Source organism: Carya illinoinensis, chromosome 3, assembly GCF_018687715.1.
Source record: "Carya illinoinensis cultivar Pawnee chromosome 3, C.illinoinensisPawnee_v1, whole genome shotgun sequence".
NCBI classification, from domain to species: Eukaryota; Viridiplantae; Streptophyta; class Magnoliopsida; order Fagales; family Juglandaceae; genus Carya; species Carya illinoinensis.
In genome coordinates this window covers 395,132-422,775 of record NC_056754.1, presented here as the reverse complement: position 1 = coordinate 422,775, position 27,644 = coordinate 395,132, and the positions used below count along the sequence as shown (strand labels likewise).

The 27,644-nt window shown below is 39.0% G+C and overlaps 1 protein-coding gene across 1 annotated transcript; it reads right to left on the bottom strand.

Annotated features, from left to right (window-relative positions):
• Positions 1–146: 146 nt before the first annotated feature.
• On the bottom strand, positions 147–27,133 carry LOC122302223 (probable alpha-mannosidase At5g13980). The gene is made up of 29 exons (XM_043113368.1): positions 26,608–27,133; positions 26,358–26,441; positions 25,673–25,761; positions 25,317–25,491; positions 25,061–25,180; positions 24,791–24,877; positions 24,627–24,698; positions 23,603–23,716; positions 22,742–22,842; positions 22,559–22,652; positions 22,293–22,460; positions 22,088–22,177; positions 21,623–21,688; positions 21,475–21,531; positions 10,859–11,078; positions 10,590–10,729; positions 10,067–10,135; positions 5,838–5,897; positions 5,680–5,751; positions 4,485–4,532; positions 4,231–4,350; positions 3,065–3,130; positions 2,622–2,734; positions 1,878–1,962; positions 1,368–1,478; positions 1,185–1,280; positions 904–951; positions 710–778; positions 147–612 (listed from the first exon to the last, which is right to left on the bottom strand). Exons 1-29 carry the CDS (start codon positions 26,806–26,808, stop codon positions 400–402), a joined length of 3,048 nt encoding a protein of 1,015 aa, XP_042969302.1. The 5' UTR covers positions 26,809–27,133; the 3' UTR covers positions 147–399.
• Positions 27,134–27,644: the final 511 nt, after the last annotated feature.

Below are 27,644 nucleotides of genomic sequence, written 5' to 3'. Positions count from 1 at the left end.
TTTTTTAAAAAAAAACCTCATTTTATCATCAATATTGGCGGAGGGTGGATCTCCTTATCGTGATTCTGTTTCCTTTCGAACCCACGATGGTGAAATACTGAAGTAGTGCTCATCATCATCCATGAAATCAACATGATCCACAAAAAGAAACACGAAACAACACCACTTTTGACAGAAACAACAGGGTTCGATCTTCTATTCAGATAAATACATCCAATGTAACTTCCTTAATGTTGCATCCATGTCCAGCCTTAACTTTGATCGCATGGAGATCGAGCTAATTATCTCGTTATTAACACCCGTGCCTACTTACAACCGAAACGGAGCTCCAGTGGAATTTAGCACGTCTTCTGAACAAGCAATCACCTCATGAAAACATTTCCCATTATTAGGCAGCAACTACATCACCATGGACACTGAATTGAAGTCAATAACAAAGGTGCGGATTTCCATGGGGGCGAGTTCTACAACAAGTTTTGCAGGATCGACAGGTCCACCCCTCGTGATCTTTTCTTCTCGTGAAGAGCCTTCCACTTTCCAAACAAGCCTCTTCTTCTCCATTTCTGTTCTTTCTTGATTCGCAGATAAGTTTGTCTCTGTGACTTTACTGATCTGAAACAAACAAAAGAAGTAGAACATCATCAGAGAAAACAAAAATAGTGGGTGACAAAGATGGCCCTGGTTAATGTCATGAACCGGTTTCCTCTACCTTCTTCTTGGGGAACAGCTTTTTCAGCTCTACGTGTGTCAGTACAGAAAGATCCCTGTCTTCTCCAATCTTGCATGGTTTGAAAAGCCAATCAAGCAGAAAAAATCAATATTTGAAGGGAGCACTCAATTAATTTCTAAGCAAATGAAGTACTTGGACACACAAAATTTGACTGAGAAGAATAAAAGTAAAACCTCATATAGATGTGCTAACCGAAGGAGAACTTTTCCGTCATCGAGCTCCTGAATAATTCCATATTTGAATAGATAAAGACAATGTCAGCAGATCATATTTGATGCCACCATTAAGGAGTTGGCCACTCAGCAGATCAATTTTTTTTTTTTTTTTAATTTCTTATTTATTAAAAAAAAAAAAGTGTGGTTTTCTGTTTCTTCTCTCTATTCTTACTGTCTTACAGAAATAAAATTATAATGAAATGATAAACAATTAGGAAACTATAAGATGCAACAAGTACCTGGAGAGTTACTAGAGCAACATTATCAGGTAAACTGTAAGAGGAGTCAATCCCTGAAAAACTCGCTACATGGGAATTCATCCAGTTATCACCATCCTGCAAAACAGGAAATTACCTTCCTATTAACTAACACTCTAACAAGACTAAAAATAATGAACTTTATCTTTTCTTCTTCAATTTCACCTGTTCGGCAAATGCTAGAAGAAGTGGAGAATATATCTCCTGGCCAACAGTACGACGCCACTTAGCCCCCTCTCCCAAGGGGTCAAATCGGTAATAAAACTTTCCTTGGATCTGAAAAAGTCAAAAGAGGTATCTTTAAGAGGTACTTAATGCAAAAAAGCATTGCAGTCATGACTCGTGAGCTAAAGGCAACATGAATATCTTCATGGATATGCTCTACATATAATTGAAGTTCTAACTAGTATATTGTTGCTATAGTAACCCTAAAAATAAAAATTAACAGGTAATTGTATGTAAAATCCTTGATACAGATAGCCCCATTTGGATTTTAATGAAATGTGTGATAGCCAGGAATTTTCTGAGACTGTGTTGGAAGACGTAAAGCTGACCAAATAAAACACATCTGGTGACAGTTTTAATCTGAAATCCCAGCTTATTGTTTTAGCATGCTTCATTGCATTCGTGAATTATTTGAGTGATGACAAATGAGTTTAAATGAGGGGTGCTTACAGTTAGTCCTGTGCATTTATTATGAACACAGACTGTTTCATTTAAGGCCTCTGCAACACCTCTTGAATCATCAAGTACCAGTCTCCTGTAAAGTAAGAAGAATGAGAGGAATTCCGATAATGATTCTGATAATGTATGGTGCATGAAAAGATAAATCATGAATACGCTAATGACCACTCAATCAGTTCTACCGTGCATTGTCTTAGATGCTAGTTGCAACCTTCATAATTCCTTTAAGCACAAAATTATCTTTGGAAAACGGAACATAATTGAAGGAAAAAAGGGCAACAAAGGTGTTATATAATTTAATACCCTGAATTGAGTCTAAGAGGGCGGTGAAGCAAATTGCCTAGAAGGGATTTTTGGCATTTAAAATGATTTGAAGAAGACCCAATTGCAACTTTGACTAATACTTTTGGATTATAAGCTCCAGTGTGACTGCTTGGACTTTCTTTGGATTGTTATAAATGGCATCAGAGCCAATTCTAGTCAAAAGTGTGGGGTTTAAGCCATGCCACCTACAACAATATAGTTTGACGAGGACGATGAATTTAGGGGGGGGAGATTGTAATACCCGAATTGAGCATCTGAGGGTTGTTAATGAGAGACTCCACATTGTGTGAGAGGGAAAAGTTTTTACCGTTTATAATTACTCCAAGGAAACTCCAATTGAAACAGCTCAAAGAAAGCTCAAGCCACATCTAGAATTCATGGTGAGACAGACAATTGGGAAGACCAACATACCTGTGGAGCATCAACTCTATTTGTCCATCCACTGTGCTGGATCCCCCAATAGAACGATCCACCAAAATTGAAAATTCCGATTGATTATCTTGCAGGTAAATCCCAAGATTAATCTGAAAGGACCATATAAATTATGTGTCACTTGTTGTTAATCATACTTAGGCGTCTCTTTTAGAAATATAGAACTTAAATTTTTTGGATAATTTCTAACTTAACATTATCTTGTGTCCCAATTAAAATGTCAAATTCTTTTCCTAAAAGGTGAGTCCATGTGGTGTCTGATCTTACATGTCAGGGGGTCGTAGAATTTATAATTTTAATGATTAACTTCATTATTTCCTATCAGCTTCAGCTTTTGAAAAAATTGGCAATTTAATAATAGTAAACAAACCAAACAAACTGGGCAAATAGATTTATTATGAAAGAAGAATAAAGAAACATACTGGATAATAATTTCCAGCAACTGGTTGATTCACTTCTAGGTCCCAATCTGCTCGATAATCACGAATCTGCAAGTCAAATGAATCCTTTAGATAATTTAACGACTACTTAAAAAAAGAAGAAGATAATTAATGAGGACATTAGAAATTGAACATTGAGTCATTGAATCAAAGAAATGCTCACCTATGTCATCGAGTTCCAAAGAAAAAAAGGACAATTATTTCTTTTGACTAATCACTCAGCTATGCAACACCGCCCATATATCGTAACATCAACACATAAATAGAGTAAAATTTCAAGCTAGAAATCATTCATAGCATCAAGGGGAATCTGGAAGAGGTGTGGGACGGGGGGCTTCCACCCAAATTTCTTTTTAAAAACTACAAAATATATTCTTGGCCCTCCCTCCCAAAAATACTTGAAATAATCCCCCTTAGCTACCCAAAAATCTATAATAGTTTTAGATAGTAAGAAAGAACTAGATGCAACTTTATACCAAAATATCCTGGTTTTTGATAAATAGAAAAAACCATCATCTGTAATTTGTGCAATATATCTCTAACTCGATAAATATATTGTTTTTTTTTTCATTATTTGAATTATATTTATAATACTTTATATATATATATATGGCATGATACACATTATGAAAAATTACATTAAGAATATTTAGTTATCATAATACTAGTTCGGCTCATCTCTATATAAACTCATAGCGTATAATTCTTTTCTATTTTCCTTCTGAGTCCCCTTCAAGCTTTTCTTTGTTATCATCTACTTTCTCTTTTTTAGGCATGATTTTCACCATTTTCCCTTGAGTTTCCTTTGACATTTGTCCTTTTTTATACTGAACATATCCTGGTTTTGATAAATAGAAAAAACCATTATCTGTAATCTGTGCTTTTAACGATAAATGTGTGCTATATATCTCTAACTTGATAAATATATTGTTTTTTTTTTTTTTCATTCTTTGAATTATATTTACAATACTTTATATATATATATATATGGCATGATACACATTATGAAAAATTATATTAAAAATATTTAGTTATCATAATACTAGTTCAGCTCCCCAGAGATGAACTTTTGGATCCGCCACTGCATGGCTTCATGATATACCCAAACTACACATGGTTAACATTGTATACAACGGCAAGTAACATACCCTTTTGATAAAGTCACGCCCATTAGAATCTGTGTAGAATGCTTTGTCGGTATCCATGGTAGTTGTAACTTGAGTTGCAACTTCTTTTCCAACACCATCATCAATGGGTATAGGTCCAACCTGATATTACATATATATTCATATGACCCGGTATGCATGTATCGTTCAGTACATAAGAGGCAGAGAAGCAAAAATAATAATTAAAGCAACAACACCAACAAATAACATTAAGTCAGCTGTCTGGTAATGCTTACAATAAACTCAACTTCAACATGCTCTTTCCCCTTTTGCAGTCTGGTAATCTGCAAACACATTTTTATGCAAAATTACTGGCAACAGGGAAACTGAATCACTATTAAGTATTCAATATAAAAGATATTGTGCTCTAGCATTTATTTTAATAGCAATATTAGATAAACACCTAATTATCCTACTTGAAACCCTCCAATTGCCCAAGTCTCAATCAAACCTTGAAGTATAGCTCCTTCACTATTACCTCAAAGGGACAACCAAAGCTAGAACATAGAGGTGCTTATGGAAAATATAACATACTTTGCTCTATATTTTCATCTTCATACTTTCTTTTATAAATATCTTCATGTTAATTTCATATTTCACGAGTCCAAAGCAAAGCAATAACCACGGGACAAATTTGATAATGCATTTACCAAAAGCCTCCCCATGAAGACTTCTTTAACAGGTATGAGTCCTGCAACTACATCCTCAACTGAAACAAGATAAAACAAACATACACATTTTGGTTGTTAACTTGACTCTAGGAACTTCTAACTAATTGTCTTGGGCTTCCAAATTAGGACTAATACATTAATGAAGGTTCAAAGAGTTTCATAAATATGCTTCAATTTACTAAAATATTTTATCAATGAATATTGAGTGATTTGGCTGGTTTTGAAGGAAGAGCGTCTAGTGTTCTCCTATTTTCTTTCTCTTCTTTTCTTCTTTGGCGTGTCATTGTTTGCACCATCCCAAACAGCAATAAAAATCCCTGTTTTGCTTCTCTCTTTGCAACTGCAAATCAGACGATGCTCCAATCAAGCCCTAAAGAAAGCTATATATTTCCTCGCTGATAGCTATCATACAGCTCTCTAATCAAGTCCTAAAGAACCATCTTAATTGTTGTGCAGAATCTCCTGAACTCTCAATTCCTGCAGCTTCCCAACCACAAAGATATGATCTTTTCAAAGCTATTTCGATCTAATCTAAACATCCGAAAACCTTTTCCCCACCATATAAACCCCAAGGTCATAACTTTCCTAAACTAAAGTCCACCATAAGCACACAGGCAGATTTCAAAGCGACCACGTACTATTACTTGATAACATAATTTCGTCATCATGAGCATAAAATAATGGCTTTTGCAGTGCTGAAACAGGAGAAATGGAAAAAACATTTATAACAAAAAACATTTGTCATAAACAAGTAAGGCACCTGATAAATCCATGGATTGATATGTTGATGTACTTCTTCTATTACTGGTCCACGCATAACAGTCAACGGAGCCTGAAACTTATATGAACAGGCTTAACTTTATAATTTCCATGATTCTTAGTTTGAATGGAGAATGTGTTTCATAAGTCATCACGCACCTGTTCGTCAGGCTCTACGGGAAATGTACCATTTGGTCGGAAGATATATGCCCCCGAGTTCTGAAAAATAACTCAGAAAAGGATTTGTTTTATAAGTAAACGATTATATTAATAAGAATAGGCATAGCCCAAGTACACAAGGGGGCATACAAGAGGTAACACCTATTTAGGAAGAAGAAATGGAAACAAGAAAATCATGAAAATCGAGGCCGTTGAAATCTAAAGCTTTGGCTTATAGAAATAGAGATCTAACAAACAGTAATCTAATCTCCTCCAATGAATGCTCCATATTTTGTTCTGCCTCACAAAATATAAAAGTATAATCTGTGAACAACAAGTGAAAAATGTTAAGAGTACCCTGATTTATGTCACCAACCGAAAATCCAACCAAAGCCACTGTTAACTATAGCATAAATTATTCTACTAAGCACTTCCATGACTATGACAAAGAGGAGTGGGGACATAGGATCCCCTTGCCTAAGACTTCTAGAGTTGTTAAAAAAGCCAACTAGGCTACCATTCACCAAAACTGAAGACCTCACCGTCGAGATGCACCACCTAATCCAAGAGCACCACCTCTCCCCAAAACAACACCTCCCAAGCAAGTACAGTAGAAAGGGCCAATTAACATGATCGTAGGCCTTCTCCCTATCCAACTTGCATAAGATACCCAGATTGCCAGATTTTAATCTACAATCTAGACATTCATTGGCAAGGAGTACTGAGTCCAAAAATTGTCTTCCCCATACGAATGGGTTTTGGGGTTTCGTAATGATCCACCTCCTCTCTTAGACGATTTGCAAGCACCTTGGAGATAATCTTATACACCCCATTCAAAAGACTAATGGGCCGATAGTCCTTAACCTCCGATGCCCCAACCCTCTTGTGAATAAGTGCAATAAAAGTGGCATTGAGACTTTTCTCAAATTCCCAACCGAAAAAAATTACTGGAATACCTTCATTAAGTCCTCCTTCACCACTTCCCAACAAAATTCGAAGAAACCCATAGAGAATCCATCTGGACCAGGTGCTTTGTCTTTGACCATCTTCCTCACCACTTCATGAATCTCGGTCTCCGCACACAACCTCTGCAGCCAAGAGACATTCTGCTGCTCAATGGTATCAAAGGCTCTCCCATCAATCTTTGGCCTTCACCCCGCTTGCTTGGGTAAGCAACTGTTCAAAAAAACCAACATGCTCTTGAATCATAGGAATCTCCGTGCAGGCAGCTCCATCTACATTCATAATCTCAATGGCATTAATTCTCCTATAGGAGTTGGCCAATCTATGGAAAAAATTTGTGCTTTAATCTCCTTTCAACCACAATGCGGATTTTTGCTGCCACAAGATCTCCTCCAATAGGGTAACCCTCTCTAGTTCTGAAACTAGTTCTGTCTTCTGAAAAAGTTCCTCCAAAGAAGGGGCTCGTCCCTCCTGTGCCCTCTCTACCTCATGAAGCTCCTCCAATAATGACTTCTTGCGGTTGCCTATATCTCCAAAAGATTGCACATTCTATAGCTTTAAATCTTTCTTTAAAGCTTTCAATTTGCCTGCAAAAAGGTACCTTGGATCTGAAAGGAGGACCACCATTGCCAGACCCGTTCCACGAAACCTTCAAGTATCTCCGTCCTCCTTGAATACCTCCATAATCAAACAAGATAGGGAAATGATCGGAACAAAGGTGAGGTAGTCTTTTCTAACATAACTTCGAGCAAGGAGTTTCCAACTCCAAGGAAACTAAGAATATGTCCAATCTAGACCACGTTTGGTTATTAGACCATGTGAATGCTCCACCCATAAGAGGAATGTCCACCAACCCCAAGTCAAAAATACACCCCAAGAAATTCATCATTGCTGATTGTAACCTACTTTCTCCCGATCTTTCACTTGGGAATCTTATAACATTAAAATCCCCACCTATACACCAAGGTAAGTCCCACCAGCTATGTAACCCAGCTAATTCCTCCTATAGAATGTTTCTACTGTTGTCCAAAGTTGGCCCATAAATTCCAGCAAAAGCCCACCTAAAATTATCTTCCATATTCTTAAAGGAACATGCACTGTGTACTCCCCTATATACTCCTCTATTGTATCCACCACCCTTCTATCCCACATTACGAGTACTCCACCTGAGGCCCCAACCAATGCAAGAAAAGCCCAGTCAACATATGGACAGCTCCACAAACTTCTAACAATACTTCTTGAAATAGTTTCCATTTTAGTTTCCTGCAAGCACACAATATCCGCCTTCCATTCATGGAGCAAATTTTTTATCCATAGGTGCTTATTAACCTCATTAAGCCCTTGGACATTCCAAGATGTAATCTTGGGCTTCATAAAGAATATGTCGACCCCCTCTTTGGATCTTTCTCTGCTTGAGTTGCCCTCATAGTTTATAGACCAAGTTAGTCTCTTGAGCTCCCTCTGTTTTTTAGAGCCAAATTTCTTGAGTTGAACATTTCCTAAAGCCATGAATTGTTCCTCAAAACCCTCGCACTCAATCCCCACATAGTGTTGGATTTCCTTCACCTTATGAACAACCTAGTCAGAGGCAATAGGCTAACATGATGGCAAAGATTTCAAAGGTATAGGCTCCCCGTCCATCTTAACCCCTTCTCTAGTTACCCACTGTGATTCCATCAGCACCCCTGTCTCCTTCTCAGCAAACGGAGACCTGCACTCCCACTCAGAAATATCACTCATAGGAACTAGCATCCATAAAAGTCCTTCACTGACGTCCCCATCACCCCCAACCTTAGTACACAGCTCACGATTGGTAGCCATTGTCTGAAAAGCCTTCGTTGAAGACGATACCACATGAAACTCAACATTTCCTTCATCTATGCCGCCCATAGTCCTTTTTTGTCGATGCTGTGCTGGAAAATTGGTGACTGACGATGAGGAGAAGTGGTGACCCATGTCTGGTACTGATTCTGTCGCTTTTGTCGACTCCACCACTATTGTATCATCCATATCAGCTGAACGTCGATGGTTCCTCAGCATGTTGCAAGTCTATCGGGACCACCTCCGGCAAAGTTGGCTGACTCTCGCCGATCGAGGGCTCTGCATAACAGCCTTCACGAGTCTTCCATATGAATCTATCGGGGTCAACCTTAGTCTTTCCTTTGTCTTGGCCCATAGGCTAAGGCCCTTTAAATCAGCCCGAACCCACCTTAGCCTTCTCTTTGTCTTGGCCTTCACGTTGAAGCCCATTGGGGTGGCCCACACCTCTTTGATAAATGCCTAACAGCCTATATACCACATTGAAGCTCGAATCAACCTTAGACTTCCCTTTACCAAGTCCACATTCCAAACAACACAAGCCCAACTCATGTTTCTCCTCAACGCACCGTATTAAGACTATATATCCTCTCCAACAATGCCACCAATTGCATTTTCATATCTAGTAGAGTATTGTACAAGCCATCTTCTGTCAAGCCGCCTTGCCACCACCCCCTTGCCTCTGAGCTCTTGTTGTACCAGGGGCATTACTAGCCCTTCCAAGACCATATCCGTAGCCATGACTTGAACCAACGGCTCCTCCTAGATTAGCCGACATGTCAACCCTATTTTGTTCACGGGATTGCACCGGTGTCTTCAGTTGTTGAAGGACCTCCATGTACGACCGCGTTTTCATTTGGTTCACCACCACTGACAGCACCAGAAATAGCCCCTCCTCTGTTGCGGCCCACATGTCCACCCTCTCTTATAGCTTCCCTCAATGCATCCACCAACTTCCTCCATCCCTTACCATCCATCTCCTTTGGAATGAAGATGAAGTTACATCTGCCACCACGTCCATGCTCCACTAATGCCATGTAGCGATGGCAGGCATTAGAGCATCTTTGCACGATAAAGCCTCTGTCACCCTCTCATGAAGTAGCATAAAAATATTTTCTTCCACCCTTCAAACATTCCTCCAGTGTTTTGGCAAACCATAGCACTGTGGATATCCCCCTGACTCATCTCTTTCACAACTCTCTAGCTCCTCTCAGTAATGAACTTCCATCCCTCGTTAGTACAAAGGCTTTTGATTCTATTACTAAATGTTTCGGAAATCCCATATTCACACTCGAAAGCAAAAGGAACTCGCCAACTAAACACCACCAGCCACCATTGGACTTTGAGTGTATGGAGAGAAAACTATTGAGTGTACAGGCTAGATGGTTCAACTTCTAATTTGTGCAATTTCAAAAAGCAAGGGAGATTTGCAATAGAAGATCGTCTACCTGAGTGTCTTTGTCATTTCCCTTGAATCCAGAGTAATAACTGTACGATTGTTCAACTGGTTCCTCAATCTGCATTATTTACAATTTTGTGCATTAGTTCCCAACCTTTTTGATTTCCTGCTTCCTTCCTTCTTTTTTTTTTTGATAGGTAATAAGTAAGATTTATTGAAATAAAGATGGGCATAGCCCAGGTACACTGGAGGTATACATGAGCATATACCTATCTAAGAGCTAGAAATAGAAACAAGAAGTATTCCTTCCTCTTTTTTGTTTGTCTATTTTCTATTTTCTTTTTTTTTTTTTTTTTTTTTTTGGGGTTGGGGGGGGGGGGGGGGGGGGGGGGGGCTGCTGTTGTGGATGAGGCAGAAGTGTTAAGCAAAGTCAATTATTAGAAACATAGCAATAACAAGACATTAATCAACCATATTTTAGAAGACACAAAGTCAGAAAATAATGGATAAGGTAATGTCAGCATAAGCTTCAAATAATAAGTGATGATGAAAGTGTTGGGGGCATTACATACCAAGCTTCTGCTATTAACGTAATTAGTAATTTTTCCATGATCTGTGGAAAAAGTAAGCTTTAAATTTCCTTGACCAACTTCAACACTAGATTTTTCACCACTCTGAAACTGGTATAGAGATGATCTGATTGAACTAGTGCCTGAAACCAAAAGGGAAAATAATTCAAAAACATGTGTCAATACCTTGAATAATGGATTCATCGTTTTCCACTTCAAAAAATAAATGTTTTTTTTTAAAAAATATGGGTATTGCAATAATACGAGTAGACCTGGCTTTTTCACGCTGGAAATAGTATACGTGCTGAAACCAAGTGGTGGTACAGACACCTTAAATGCAAGCAAATACTTGGGTGTCTGAGTTGGACTTCGACCTACATATGCCCTAACATGGTAGTTCCTTAAGCCCACATAGGCTGTGGCCAGAGGAAGAAGCTGGGATTCAATTTCTCTTCCCTCAAAGTCATGCACAGTAACATCTTCATTGATAACCTAGAGAAAATCAGAACTTGTAAGTAGAATAATAATATTTTTTTCAATCTATTTTACCCCGGAACATGTTGATTATGAAGAAAAAAGGGATTTTTGAAATATAGAAATGACCAAGAGACAAACGGAATGCACACACAGACACAACTGAGAACTATTGTCATCAATGGAATATTCTAAACAAGGCCTTTCATTTTACATCTAGAAAAACACATCCATGAAGAGGGAGTGACATAAAGATTTTAATATTTATTTTTTTCTACATTTTCCATTATTTATGATAGCAATCAAGTCATCAATTACCAACCTGAATTCAAATGGTCCAAATTGGAAGTGGTTCATACACATACAAGTGGGCATTCACGTGTATAACACTTTTAGGGGAAAATTTGTATGTTGAACTATTCATCTATAGGTAGTTCTCTTTGCAGGGTTCTCCCTCCTGTGAGTCGGAAATGACCTTCTTCCCCACTCATCTTGTAACGCCCCAATGGAAGACCCAAACCACATGACCTATACTTCAAAAGGACTAGTCAATGATATAATTAGAGCCTAATTGGAACCTTATAAAGAGCAAGAACTTCTCCTACCCAAGCAATGTGGGATCCCATATACCACATACCCTTATCCTTATCATATAGGTTATCACACATCTCCTATCTGAGTGAGAATCTTTCCTGTCAGAAATTCTTTTCTTGCTATTATTTCAATGGGTTTTATGAAGAGGTTGTTGGTGAATTCTAAAGTACTTATTTTATCTAGAGAGGACGGTAGGTCCATTAGAATCCCGGAGAGGAGCAAGAAAGTTAGTAAGTTCATTTCTCTGAGTGGGGAGTTGGTGAAGTGGTTGATAGTGACGATAGAGGCTTGTATAGTTGATGGGAATGGCAAGGAGTTTTACAAAACGATTAGAGATAGCTCTTGAGCATTTGTGGTGCAGAGGTGTTTGAACTATTATGGTCGATTTGTGGTGGTTGAGAAGTATGGGGGAGGGGGTAGAAGGGGCTTCATCATCGTTCCAGAGGGTGAGAATAGAATAGGATGGTGGAATTTTTCTAGTGCCTTGCGTGAAGCCTACAGCTCAGACTACTCTGTTCCTAGGTCGAAAAAGAGAGGTAAAGCTATGGCATTTGGTAATCCTGTAGGTCGACAGAGGGAGATATGGAAGAAACCGTATCGAAGGGAGGTGACCGTCAGGGGCATGGAATCCTTCAAGGATGTTCTGGTGCGTCCGGCATGTGTTCATGTAACTCAAAATCCCGTCGTTTGTCAGGGGACGATTGGGCATAAAGTTGTCGGGGAGGAGGCAGAGAGGAGTGCCAACGTACATGCTGTTTTTAATGGTCTACTATGTGGGACGAACAAAGGCGAGGTGGCTCCCAAGGATGGCATGCAGGGTGGAGAAGACGAAGAGTCATTGGTGTCACAGTGGAGGGAATTAATGGAGTTAAAAAATAAGATGAATATTGTTATGCTGAAGTTGGATAAGGAGTTGGGCTTGGATGGGGAGGTGGGTAGTGAGGTGGGGGGATTTAGTATAAAGCCCAATCTCGTTCCAAGGCTAATGATAAGAAGGCCCCCGGGCTACGTGTGGATGGCCCTAATAGAAAGGGGGGTGGGCTCTCTCTTAAAGGAAAGGAGAAGGTTGGGCCGGTTTTGAATAAGGCCTAGCCCAGTTTAGAATGGCGGGCTAAGTTGTCTGTGGGTTCGTTGGGCCAAGGAACCTTGACTCAAACGGTGTTGTTGGCGCCAAAGTGGCCTGAGCCTCTCCAAGTGGCAGATCTGTTGCAGAATTCGTCGTTGGCATCGTCTGAGCCTCCACAAGTGGTGGATTTGCTACAGAACTCATTGTCGGTGTTTTCTGAGCCTCTCAAAGTGGCGGACCTGCTGCATAACTCCTCTTCGGCATCATCTAAGCCTCCACAAGTGGCAAATCTATTGCAAAACTCAACACCGGTGTCGTCTAAGTTTCCCCAAGGGGTGGATCTGCGATGGGACACGTCGTCAACTCCTTCTGAGCCTTTAATGAATGCTCAAACTACTGTAGTGCATGTTGGTTGTGCTATGAATTTTGAGACATCGGGGCCGTTGCTGTTAATGCCTACTAGGGTGTAACCAATCCCCGTTCTGGTGTCAATGTCTTCACATAATATTCACCAGAGGTCTCCGGATATTTTTGAGGTATCCAATCGTCTGATTCTGTAGGAATTCAATTTGATCTTCCGTTACAGATGAATGTTGATGGGGATGGTGAGTTGTTTTGTAAGAGTGGGGAAGAAGGTCTTGAGCAAGGAGAGGTGTTAATGTCACAAGGAATGGTGGTTCAAGGGGGGTAGAGTTGTGTTGTGATGTGAATCTAGGCCATGTGCGAACTTTGCGAGTGCTTTTGCTTTGTTTCGAGGCTGTGTCAAGCCTTAAGGTTAATTTGAGAAAGTCTTAGATGGTACCGGTGGGCCAGGTGAGAAATATGGGTAGGCTAGAAAGTAATCTAGATTGTTGAGTTTCTTCTTTGTCGATTAGTTACCTTGGGCTTCCCTTGGAAGGCCAGTATTTGGGATGGGGTGTTGGAGAAGATAGAGAGAAGGTTGGAAGAGGTTGTATTTGTCAAAAGGTGGGAAAATCACCCTTATTAAAAGTACACTATCTAACCTTCCTACTTATTTTCTATCTTTATTTCCCATTCCAATTGGTGTGGCAAATCGGTTGGAGAAGTTATTTCGAGACTTTTTGTGGGGACGTATAAGGGAGGAAGCTAAGTTTCATTTGGTTAGTTGGGATAAGATTTGTACTCCTTTGTCGTGCGGGGGGTTGGAGTTTCGAAAGTTGAGTATTTTTAATAAAACTTTATTAGGAAAGTGGTTGTGGAGGTATCATCAGGAGTACGATTCTTTGTGTAGAGCTGTGATTGATTCTAAATATAGGAGTGCTTGGGGGAAATGGAGTTCTAAGGAGGCAAGAGGTACTTATGGTGTGGGGGTGTGGAAAAATATTAGAAGAGGTTGGGATGCTTTTGTTAAACATGTTACTTTTGTGGTTGGGGACAGTTCTAGAATTCGTTTTGGCATGATCAATGGTGTGGTGGTGGGGCTCATTGTGCTGTTTTTCCAGATCTTTTTCGTATTTCTCAGAATCCGGATGCTCTTGTGGCTGACTTTTTGGAGTGTGTAGTGGCTCTTCTCATTGTAATGTTCTATTCTCTAGAGCTGTGATTGCTTGGGAAATGGGGGCTGTTTCTGAATTGTTTGGTTTATTGTATGCTACTCAGATAGGGAGCGACTTGAGGGATAAGATGGTCTGGATGCCTACCGGTAACAGGAAGTTTTCAGTTCGTTCTTGGTATAAGACGTTGTCTAGGCCGAATGGGTTTCATTGGATGAGTATTTGGAAGAGTAAGGTGCCTTCAAAGGTTGTGTTTTTTGGCTGGTCTGCTTCTTTAGGGAAGATTTTGACTTTGGATAATCTCAGGAAGCGTGGATTAATTGCTTTGGATTGGTGTTTCTTATGCAATAAATCCGGTGAATCAGCGGATCATCTATTATTACATTGTGATGTGACCAGGTTGTTATGGTATGAATTGTTCAATAGGCGTGGTTTGGCTTGGGCGATGCCTAGGAGGGTGGTGGACCTTTTTGCTTGCTAGAGAGGTTTAAGGGGTAATAGAATGGTCAATACTTTGAAGATAAGAAACACTCGTTAATGAACTTAGATGTTTTTTCTTTAATTCCTTATTTTAGTGGGCCTCAGCTGTTGTATTTAATGGAACTAGTGTCCATGATTTTCTTCTTTCTTTTTCTAGTTCCTGACTTGTAATAGGTTCAGTTTTTGTATATAGGCCTGCACATTGACCCGTCCAATAAAGTTTTTGGCCCGACCCTACTTGGCCCGCAAAAAACTAGTTTGGAAAAATAACCCGACCCGACACAAACCATTCGGGTCGGGCAAAATTATCGGTTTGATCGAACTTGAGATGCTTTGGTTCACCCTACCTTCGGGCCAGTATGTGGCACTAAAGCTCACGGACTCCCCTGGCTCCCTCCAAGGCAAGCGCGAGTTCCACAATGAGCTATCCATCGCCTCCGCTCTCCACTCTCCTCACATCTTCTCCTCTGATCCTTGCTGCCACAAGCTCATCCTCGTCTACGAGTACATGCCCAATCATAGCTTACAGGACGCGCTGCTCGACAACAAGTGCTCGGAGCTCATGGGTTGGAAGAAAATATTCGACATTATTCTTGATATTGACACTGGTTTGTCTTAGCTCCACCATTCTTGTCATCCGTCGGTAATCCACAGTGATATTAAGTCCAGTAATGTTCTACTGGATGCTAATTTCAAGGCCAAGATTGGGGATTTCGGTTTAGCAAGGTTGAAGACAGAGAATCTTGTAGATAAAAGGGAAGGCAGAGTGGTTGAGGCTGGAGAGGATAACGGGTTGATTTTGGAGGAGACAGAGAGCGTGACGATTGGGTTTGATGAAGACAGTGGGATAGCTGTCAATCGGTCTTTGGAGAGTTGCCTGGTTGGAATATTGGATTCAGAGGCATCGTCGGAGTATGCGGTGGTGTCACCGGAAGCTGGGATCGATTAAGCGAGCGCATCTGAGGGGTGCTTCGATAAAATCAGTGGAAATCTACGCCTTCTATCTCTTTCTCCAAAATCTTACCAAAAAAACCTTACCAAAATCAGTGTAATTTCAAAAGGAAAAATGCCCAACGTGTGTTACCGTGATGTGAGGTAGCAGATCTGGGTTTCTCTGCAATGTTTGGAGTTTGCAACATCTGGACTGAAGGGGGTGACAAAAGTGAAGGGTGAGGGCATCGGGGTGAGAGGTAAGGGAGAAGAGTCTGGGATCTGGCTGTGGGATGCTACAACGAGGGGTGAGGCTGGGTGAGAGCATCGGGGTGATGGAGAAGAGAGAGAAGAGTCTGAGACTCTGAGGGTAGCTCGGGAGGGGTGTGGGAGACGAACCGCGACATGGGCGACGAACCGGGTTCGCCACACAGGCGTGTGGAGTGCGATCCGCAGACCGGAGGTTGGGTAGATTATTTCGATGGAGTCTGGTAAAAAGGGATTTTAAGATGCAGGTTGCAAACGATGGCCCGATATTAATCGGGTGAAATGATTTTCAAACCGATTGAAATGTCAACCCAACTTTATCGGGTCATATTCAATCGGGTCTTACGGGTTAAACAGTTTATTAGATTTCTTGCACAGGCCTATTTGTATATTACTTGTGCACTAGGCTTTGCCTTGTTACATGTCTCAAAAAATTTATTCATTAAAAAAAAAAAAAAAAAACACTTTTAGGCCTAAAAGTATCACCTTAATATATCAGTTCCTCTTTGGAACGGAAATTCCTATATTGTGGGTTTAACAGTAGCCAATTATTTTTTGACACATCAGACTCCCTCACAGTAAATTTCTGCACTGCATCACATCCTATCAAAAGAAACTCCCTCCTCACCCATGAAACTCCCCCTCTGAAGTTCATCATATCTTTCTCACTCACCCAGCAATTACAAGACAATTCTTCCGCCCAAACAATTCTTGAGCTTCAACCCTCTCGATTTTCTTGTAGCGGCTGGATTTTGCAGCTAAAAGAAAAATAGCAGAAAATGGAGTTTCTGAAAGCCCTTCTTTACCGTTAACCCATTTGCCTGAACCCACCCTGCCAAAACACCCAAACACATTTCCCCCTCATACAACCTTCACCAAACATTGGCATTCATGAAGATTACAGAAGATTAAAGGGCAGGAGAGGGAGAGAGAGGGGGGGGGGGGGGGGGAGAGAGAGAGAGAGAGGACGGAAGTGAGGGACTCGTGGACAGAATTTTTTTTCTTCCTCTGCAATGCAGTCTACCATTGAGAGTATGTGAGGTCTACGTGGCAGACCACAATTGGATGATGTTGTTTGGAATAAATCGGATGTACCTATGGAAAGATATTCTCTTACTATATTAGTATTAGGGCTGTACAGGAACCGACGCCGCCGACCGCCACCGACGCCAACCGACCGCCACCGCACGGAACCGGCAGGGAACCGGTCGGCCGTCGGTGCTATTTATGTCAAACCGATGTCGGTCGGTTCGGCAGCGGTTCACCCTCCTAAAAACCGCTGAACCGGCCGACTATTTATATTTATATATTTTTTTTAAATATACTTATCTAAACGGCGCCGTTTCACTCATTTAAGTGGAACGGCGCCGTTTAAAGCCCGTTTATTAAAAGCATCACCTAATGAAACGATGCCGTTTGGCCTAAGCCAAACGGCGCCGTTTCAATCTAGGGTTAAGAACTAACCCTTTTGCTTTCAGACTCTCTCGAGTCTCACTTGCATTTCTTTTTCCCTTTGCATTGTTCCAGCCGCTTCTCCCTCACGCAGTCCCCCTCATCCTCACAGTCACCTCACCGGCCCACTCACTCTCACGGTCTCACTCTCCAGCGACGAGCGGCGCACCTCACGGCTCCGTCGGCTCACGTTCCTCACGGAGTGCACCGCCGCACCTCACCGGCTCGCCGCTCACCCTCACGGTAAGAATACCTTTTATTCTTTATTTTAATTTCAGTTTTTCTATTTTATATTTTGTAGTCCAGTTTAACAGAGTATTTTAATTTCTATTTATTATAACTACTCATTATAATTTTATTAATTTGTGTTTATATAAAATTATAATTCTAACATTTTAATTTGCACTGGACAGTGGACGGTTTGGCATTCTTTTTAATTTATTATCATATTATTTGAAACATTTGTTGTCTAAATAATTAATTGTGTATTGTGTATTGTGTATGGACACTGGACAGGGATATTGAAGTTTTGAATCCACGTAGTAGCACTGTGAAGCCTAATCCGAGACTTATTGAATCTGAATTCATTGTGAGTATTCTGTATTCCTGTTAGATTAAAATCAAATGGTTTGGTTGTGAATTAAATTTTTAATATTGTGGAATGTGAGCCAGTGAGGTTATTTATCAAAAAAAAATCTGTGAGCCAGTGAGGTTGATGACTGATGAGTGATCCAAAATATAGATTAGAGTCTTAGACTTGTGATGTTTGCCATGTTGCAAACTAGCTGCTGTGTAATAGACAAATTGTGTTGGTTTTTTTTTTTTTTTGGTTTGTTTTAATTGTTGTGTAATGAGTCATGACGTGATGTATATGATTTTTCATATGGTAGATGGATTCTTCTTCAAGTCCAATTGATCTTGATTCGAACTCCCAAACAGTTAATTTGGAAGATACCCAAACACCTAGACCCCAAAGTGGCCCTAATAGTAGTAATTGTCCACGTCCTAAGAAACGGAAGGGAAAAGATCCGTCAATTGTTTGGGACCATTTTACAAAAGTTGAGGGTTGTGCGGTAGATGATCCTAAGGCCAAGTGTAATTATTGTGGCAAATTATATGCTTGCCACTCTAAGAGGAATGGAACTTCAACCATGCAAAATCATCTACCTTCATGTCCCAAGAATCCTCATAAACGTGGGCCATTGGATAAATACCAAAAAACATTGGTAGGTGAGGCAACTTCGGAGGGGGTTGGAGAGAGTGAGAGTGTCATAAGGAATCTTGTTACCCACAAATATAGTGAAGAGGCTGTGAGGTTGGCACTTGCGGAGATGGTAATTATTGATGAATTACCATTTAGATTTGTTGAAGGGCAAGGATTTAAGAAGATTGTTTGGTTGCTTGAACCTAGATTTAAGGTGCCATGTCGAGTAACGGTTGCAAGAGATTGTATGAAACTTTTTTCATCTGAAAAGGCCAAACTTAAGAAGTTGTTTAAGGATGGGGGAATGAGGATTTCATTAACTACCGATACGTGGACACAAAATCTGAATTATATGTGCCTAACTGCTCATTTCGTTGATAATGATTGGAAATTGCAAAAGAAAATCATTAATTTTTGTTTAATCCCTAATCATCGAGGGGATACTATTGGAAAATATATTGAATCATGTCTTCTTCATTGGGGTATTGATAAGATATTTACTGTTACTGTTGATAATGCTAGCTCAAATGATACTGCAATTTTATATTTGAGGCATTTTTTGACGGGAAATGTGTTGGGGGGAAAGTATATGCACATGAGATGTTGTGCTCATATTCTAAACCTTGTCGTGAATGAGGGTCTTAAGGAGTGTAATGATGCCATTACAATGGTTAGAAATGCGGTTAGATATGTGCGCTCCTCCCCTGCACGGTTAGAGAAGTTTAAGAGATGTGTAGAAAATGAGAAAATTGATAGTAAAAAAATGTTGTCCCTTGATGTGCAAACCCGATGGAATTCAACTTACATAATGTTGGAGGCGGCTGAAAAATTTGAGAAGGCTTTCAGGCGGATGGAGAGTGAGGATCACAATTTTCTCTCTTACTTTAAGGATGGAAACATTGGGCCTCCTAGAGTTGAGGAGTGGGAGACAGTGCGGGTATTTGTAAAATTTTTGAAAATGTTTTATGATGCCACTTGTAGATTTTCTGGGTCTTTGTATGTCACGGCAAATACCAGTTTTTTGGAGATTTGTATGCTTCAAAAAGAGTTGGTTAGGCTGAGTGAAAGTGATAATAATTGTTTGATGAATATGGCCGTGAGCATGAGAATTAAATATGATAAATATTGGAGTTCATTGGATAGGATGAACTTGATGTTGTTGATTGCAGTTGTGCTTGATCCACGTAGTAAGTTGGGGCTTCTTACTTTCCACCTGAAAAAAATTCATGATGAGTGTCGGGCTGAGGAGTTGGTGTTGAATGTGAGACAGTTATTATCAGATTTGTATGCGGAGTATAATGATGCTTTCAGTTCTAGCTCGGTTAACTCGACTGAACATGTTCCCCCTCTGCCATCTACATCCACAAAAGTTAGTGAAGACAATCATGAGTCACAATTTTTTGCTGAGTGGTTGCTAGCATCGAGTGCCTCTGGATCTACATCTGCCAAAACAGAGATTGACCGGTATTTTTCAGATGGTTGTGAGGCATTCATCCAATCTTTTGACTTGTTAAATTGGTGGAAAGTTAATGAGCCTAATTATCCTATTCTTGCGAGGATTGCACGAGACTTATTGCCGATGCCTGTTTCCACGGTTGCATCAGAATCAGCATTTAGTACGGGAGGTCGTGTACTTGATCCTTTCCGGAGTTCATTGGCTCCGAGAACTGTTGAGGCACTTATTTGTACTCAGAATTGGTTGCGACATCCATCAACCCCAATTGATATTCGAGAGGCCATGGATAATGTTGAAAGCTTTGTGGTAGAATCTGGTAATGTTTTTCTCATTCAATTTAGTATTTACATATTCATTTACTTTTATAATTTAATTTAAATTCTTTTTCATTATCATAATTTATTAATATTGATTATTTGATGTTTTTCTATATAGAGTTAGGAGAATCGTGCATCACAACTATTGATGACTGAAGAGTCGAATACTGCATTGGACATCTATTTGGAATCTTGAAGACTTGAAGAATGAAGATTGCTCTCTTATTTTAAGACAATTTGGAATCTATATTTGGAACAATTGTTGCTTATTTGCTTAAGACAATTTGGTTTTGTTTGTAATGTGTATTAAACATTTAGTGGAGTTTTTTATTTATTTGCTTTTAGTTAAGTAGTAAGTATATAAGTAGTATTAGTAGTTAGTTATTAGTTACTAGTAGTATAAATGACATTAAAATAAAAATGAAATTGAATATTTAAATTTAATTTTAAAATTTCAGCAAATAAAAGCCCACAAATGTTGATGATCTTAACTACTGGATTGAGCCCAAAAAGAGGATGGATTGGGCTTTAAAAAGGCCCAAAAGGTCCGGCCCAAACCGCATAGAACCGACCAACCGACCGTGAACCGGCCGGCAAGCGGTCCGGCCGGTTTTATCCCCTTACACGGTCGGTTTCGGCCGGTTTCTATGCCTTTGTAAGGTCGGCCGGTCGGTTTCGGTTCCTCGAATAAACCGAACCGTATAGTCGGTTTTTCACCCCTAATTAGTATGCTACGTAAACTCGATCTCTTGTAGTTTATCATGATTTTTGCTCTTCAATAAGTTTATGCAAATATTTATTGTCTTCTCTCTGCTGTCAAATCAGCTGGAATAATAAACCATTAAGCTTCTCATATCTTTCTTCTATGTATAATTTTAAGGCTCATGAAATTGAGCATGTTAATCTAGAATTTTTTACTGTTTGTATGAGCAAGCAGGTAAGTACGTGGCTACTCAATTACAGCAGACCCAATACATGTAAGCAGTGCAACTTCTTAATACACAGCCTAGTACACATTTAGGTTCTTGAAAGAAATGAGAGCCTTAAAATCTATGTTATGAAGTCATCCAATTAGTGAAGAACAACATTAAATTTCAAGACACTAGGCATTGTTACAATAACAGAAGTACTCACTGGGATTTGAACTACATCATCTCTCTTCCATCCAAGAGCATTGTAGGCCAAGACTATCTAAAATATGAGAGAAATGATAAGATGGCATGCATCAAAATGGAATAGAAAAGGCCACAATCATTGCAAGGAGAAAGAATATTTTCATTACCAAATTCTGTCCTTGAGACAGATCAGCTTCTGATGCCGGACAGTAACTTATATTCAGAAGTGGGCACTAAAAAAACAAGAAAAGAAAATTAAGAAAGGGGGAGTAGAGAAGATAACAAAGAAAGTCACATGTCAAAATCAATTTTAGCATTTTCAATTTTTTAAAAGAAATTTTTTGTAGGGTCAAACTTGATATGAATGCCAGTAATTAAATATCCATGAATAACATTACCATCCCTTAGATGTGATGCATGCAAATTAGAAGCTTTCATCCAACAAGTATAGCATTAACAAGAGAAAAACTTGTAATGTGCTCAAGAATCAAGAGGTCAAATATACGGTCAACCAATAAGAGCTTAAGGGTAAATCTAGATATTACAAATGGCTGTACAAATGACATGATAAAATCAGATATTCAAGCAATAAAGTAAAAAAGCTCATGAGCTTATGGCTCATTATGCTTTACCTGTTGAAACTTCATGGTTGGGCTCCCACATCCAGTATCTGATGCAGACTGAGCCAAGCAAGCAAATGAAGATGCAACTAATTCCTCAGCCTGCACATAGATAATGACAAAGTGAGAGTGATCCTTGGCCAAAATGGAGAGAAAACAACATTGAGAAAGGAAAAAAAAAAAAACAGGTATTTAAAGTGTAAAGCCAGATTCACACCTTCGTGTATCCTATTGACAAACGTTTTGCATAATCATTAGCCACATGCTGCTTTTCTGTACCAGAAACTGCATCATGATGCTGAGCAATTGCTAAAGCATCTGCAAGTGAGTCTGTGTTGGGCCCATAATTACTCCTCCCTTTAAAAAACTCCAGTTGCCTTGCTGCCTAATAATTCAATAGAGAAAGAAATGCCAGACTCTAAAACTGTCATTAGACTGTAACCATTTAATCATGATACAAACTGAAAGTCGGATAAATGATACCAAATAATAGCCACTCATTATTCTGACATAGCGCTTGAGAGCTGGCCTACTGGTAAAGTATCCTGTCCAGTACGCATTTGGACGATCTGCATAACTGGTATGGTAGATGCTTCAAACTTTAAGAAAATGTTGGCATGAAACAGCAAGCAAATGGTTTATATGACATCCAAACATTAAACTCACGGGAAGAAGTCTTCAGTCTTGATTGGCCAGGATTCATCTCTAGCATATTTTGCATCAGTATATATGGATGGGGTAGAGTACAGAGCATTGACGCGGCCATCCTAAAAGATACCCGACTGTACCAATTAGAAGCAGTTGGTCTCACAATACAAAAAGAAGGATTTTAAATAATGAGCTACTTATCTTTGAAAAATGCATTTTGAGAGGGAACTGTAAACTCATTCAGCATGACTAAAAAATTTAACTGATGTTAAACCCAAGTTGGCCAAACCTAAATAATCATGCTTAAAGAAATGGAACACATGTAATGCAAATTCTAACATAGTTTTGAGGATCATATCCTGCATTTTAGCAATACCAACATGTTGGAAAGTTGATATAATACTGAGCAACATTGATTTTCTTTTATCTCTAGACAGTCATGCCTAGGTGTGGCTCTTGTATCTGTCCCGTGTACTTGGCTTCGCCTATTTTCAATAAAATTCTTATTTACTAATTAAAACAAAGATATAATACTGAGCAACATTGGGTACATAATGATACTTATATAAATTCTAAATATCAAAATAAGCAGTATATTAGGTAGCATGTCTCCTATCATTTATTTTTCAGATTCAACCTGAATGATGTTTGAATTTCGCAACCAAAAGACAATGTTTCCTTAATGCATCCATGCCTTCTAGCAGATTTTTAAGATTATTTCAACAAATGATTACCCGCATCCTTTATATGAAATATAGTATAAATTAAAGGGAGTGAGTCATCTAATCATGTAATTTGCTTTCCTGCAAAACCATGAGACAGGCATAATACTGCAAGATTCTCACTAAACCAATATTTGCAGTTTTAATGATAGGTCACCTTGTTGACATAATGAATGAGTTTGTCCATCTGCCGGAACCATGTATGCGCATACTGATACTTAAAATCTGTCCCCATTGTCCACATTATATGATTTGTTCGAGTTATATTAGCCTGAGAAAGAAACAATTGTTATCAGCAACTAATAGAGGCCCCTCGTGAAAGGAGAACGAGAATTATTTTCAGGGCTCGATTGGACAAGTTAATCAAAGATAGATCTTATTCAAGTTCAAAAGAATGAAATTCTTCATATATTTTTAAGAACTTGCAACATTGCTTTGGCCAAGGTTAGTTGTCATGTTGATGCATAAGTTACATCTCGTAAAATAGATGTAACTTCTCTTTTTTTTATAAGTAACAGAACCTAAAGTAGCTGTAACTTGTACAGATACTTCTGAACTATTGTAGATTTTGCTTTCCCAGAAAATCTAATGGAACACTAGACTTGGCCAGCCCAAATTATGGTGCCACTTTTGTGCAGGGGTTCAAGGTTGGAAAGCCTAATAGCTTCAAGAACAATCTGTTGCAATGCTCCAGTTTAATATGGACACACATACAGAAACTTTTATACATCACATAAATAAGATGGACATACAGAAATTTTGTTTCTTTGATCGTTAAGATACACATGCAGAAACTATATAGAACAAAGTGAATGATTTTCCCTAGAGACTATAATTTTAGAAAGAGGCTAGCAGCCTCATTTTTTTTTCAAAAATCATCTCAACTCATCTCATCTAATTATTACAACTTTCTCAAACTTTCAAACAAAATACAATAAACAATTCAACTTTTTTAAATCCCAAAACAAAAATTATGTTAAAAAATTATATTCTAACAATATTTTAACTTTATAATATTTTTATTCAACTTTCATCTCAACTCACTATCCAAACCAGGCTAACTCAAATGACAGAGAATGCCTCACCATGGAGGAAAAGAGATACAAATAAGAAAAGCTTAAAGGAGTGACATAATGAGAAATCAGACAAAATAATCCATTGTATGTAGGGTGAAGATTTACCTGTGATACTGCAGCAGCAACAAAGTCATTTACTCGGTCTTGAACATTGTAGTCGAACAAGTTAATGTCATCCTTCATTGAAAGACATAATGAAATTTAACATTGCAAGCAAAGTAGATATTCAAATGCTGATGACAAATTAACAAGCTTTTCATAATTTTTACTTGAACTATAGGGGAATCATCGTTAACTTCGAAGTAGAAACCACCAGGTGGGGGCTCATAATTTTCAGGAAATGCACCAGCAAAAATCTGCAAAATTTAGGAGACTAACAAAAATTCAGGAAAAAGGCAAAGGAAAGATAGAAACAAGACTAAATTCACTGAATGCATGGTAAAAAATATTAGTTCCAGCATGATTATCCGCTTGAGTGAAATTGTAAAACTGCTGAGGAGAACCCAAAAAGTAAAAGGGAAAGAAAACTTGCTCCTCACCTGAGCAGATGAACCAAGGCTCTTGGAACCCTGCCAGACAACTTCAAGACTTTTCTCATTTTTGCGCTTAGCTCTGTCTTGGTAATCTATTCGACCAAAGAAAAGTGAGTCGAATCCAACCTACACAAATAGCAGATATTGACCAATGCAGACCATCAAACAGCTCTTGATTAATTATGAGTCTCCACATTATCTATTGTTTGAAGCAGAATGGAAATATTATAAACAAAGTAACTAAGTATATGGAGATGATTACTTCTGCTCCCAACAAATATGCCTGTACTGCAGAATGTCCAAAGGGATCTATTTGCCAACCAATCCTTGGAACAACCCCAAACTCCTTTTTGATAAACCGATGCCCAAGGGTTGTCTGATCAATCATGTCAATGTAATGTGTTGCTGCTTCATCATGCATGCACATACCCCCATTTCTACAACAGTGAGAAAAGAAAAAGAATCAAGAACAAAACTTTTGAAATATATGACACTGTCAATGTCTCATTCAATTGACCCCAGAAACATAAAAGAATGATTCAATTCCTAGCCCCAAAGAAATTTATGAAAAAAATAAAGCACTACATGACTTATATTTAACATAGAACTGTGCATTACATGAACTCCAGTTGACCTGAGCTCACCAGCTGCTTAACCACATCCTGGACTGTCTCACTCTGATCTCTCCACCATCGTTGGAAAAATGCCTGAGTTGATGAAGCAGGAGAAAAGGTGATATAGATACTATTTTCCCAATATAAGACGAATCTGTAAGTGGCAATAATGAATAAATGGTATGATCTAATTACAAGTTGGTAACCCATGAACACGTTCAAGACACTGGGATACAATAAGTCCTTGTTTTACAGTTTGACTATGATTAAAAGGGCGCCCCTATTTATAAGTTATTTTCCCCTTTTACCAATCAAAAAACTAAGAGAAAAGGAAAGAGAGCATCGGTGATATGAAGAATAATTGAAAGGCAATTAAAAGAGTCTTTTTTTCATAAATTTTCCTGTCCTCAATTCGTATTCTCCTATCTCTATATGCAAGTCCACTATGCTCCTTTGCTTTCTTCATATTCTCCACCAACAAAACCTTGACGCTTTGTTTGTTTGATGGGAAAACGTAGAAAACTAAAAGAAACAGCAAAGTTTAACACACATTATCCATTAAAATGTTTTGATTTCCATCCACTAAGACAGTAGACAAAAGTGTAGAATTTTAGCATCCTTCTTGTCAATAACCAGACACAAGTAAATTTGTTGCGACGGAAACGATAAATATGGACCAACAAACTTGCCTGCTCAACATAGATAAACTTTCGATTCTTGTCAGCCAATAGCGCAGACACCATAGAATCCAATACATTCTGAACGCACGCCCCCTGACCGGCCAAAAAAAAAAAATCCTAGTTATTGTAGATCAAACTCAAACGGAAAATGCTCAAAAGGCAGACGGATTTACTTGTGCCCTGTGTCAGTGAATCCGTCCGTCACTGTATCATAACTCAACTCAAACACCCACAAACCCAGAGAGAGAGAGAGAAAGACCTGGATGGAATTGTTGGAGCCAACGTAATACTGGTCAACGGTCTTCAACCAACCAACATCGTCGTGAGTGTGAGGAACCAAATGGACATTAAGCTTTCCGGGGACTATGCTCTGAGAAGTATTGTAAGCGATGAAATTGGATTCCGTACATAGAATCCCAGCTAAAAGGACAACGCAAAAGAAGACATGGAGGATGCCCATCACAAGTCTAGTTCTAAACGGAAGGTTTTTGAGCCCAAGCTTGAAGGATCAAGAAACAAGAAAAAGATAGCAACTAGCAAGTAGCTACAAGGTTTCACTTTCGGTCAGAGGCTTTGACTGCTGTCGTTGAATGTGTGATTGATCAGAACAAGGTGGATTTGGCATGGATAAGAAGGCTTTCACAAACGTTTCAATTTCGTCTAATCCATTTGGGAGATCTATTACTCAATTCGGGATTTATTTTTGTTCTGTGGGGGGATGTTGGCAGGATTTAGGAAGCTCAGGCCGCATACTACGTGCCAAAATGTACCATTTAATACTTTTTATTCCCACCCTCACTTAAATCAGAGTGTGTTTTTACTTTTAGCATTCAAGGAACAATAACAAACTGCTGCTTCGCTGGCACACTTGCGACTTAACAATAACAAGGCTATACCGCACACCGCACTGTTGGTTGCTAGTGTATAATTTTTGTTTTTTTCCAGGCTGCTGCATCTTCTCCCCCAAATCATATATCCTCACACTTCTCTCGGAACCTGATCCAGAAATATTTGAAATTGTTTTTGTTTCTTTTTCAGTAAATATCCTGTGCAAAATCATAATTGATTCAAACCCTTTCCCCACCCACTAGAGTTTTAGTGCATTTATGAAAGCAAGAAAGGCATAGATCAAATGGCATTTATCATTACTTCAATACAAGTATTCTTTTTGAAAAATACTATAGACACAAAAGGATCTCACACACTGATGTGATAATGTGCCACTTGTCTTTTCCTTTTTCTTTTCTTTTTTTCCTTTCTCCTCGTCATCTTCTCGTTCCTTTCCACTCCCCTCCT

Excerpts from the sequence above, each read along its gene's own strand:
- LOC122302223 (XM_043113368.1), bottom strand. The coding sequence starts at position 26,808 with ATGGGCATCCTCCATGTCTTCTTTTGCGTTGTCCTTTTAGCTGGGATT. Across the intron at positions 25,762-26,357 it reads AGTTTATCTATGTTGAGCAG|GCATTTTTCCAACGATGGTG; the intron begins GCAAGTTTGTTG and ends TCATCAACTCAG. Across the intron at positions 779-903 it reads GGTTAGCACATCTATATGAG|ATTGGAGAAGACAGGGATCT; the intron begins GTTTTACTTTTA and ends AAACCATGCAAG.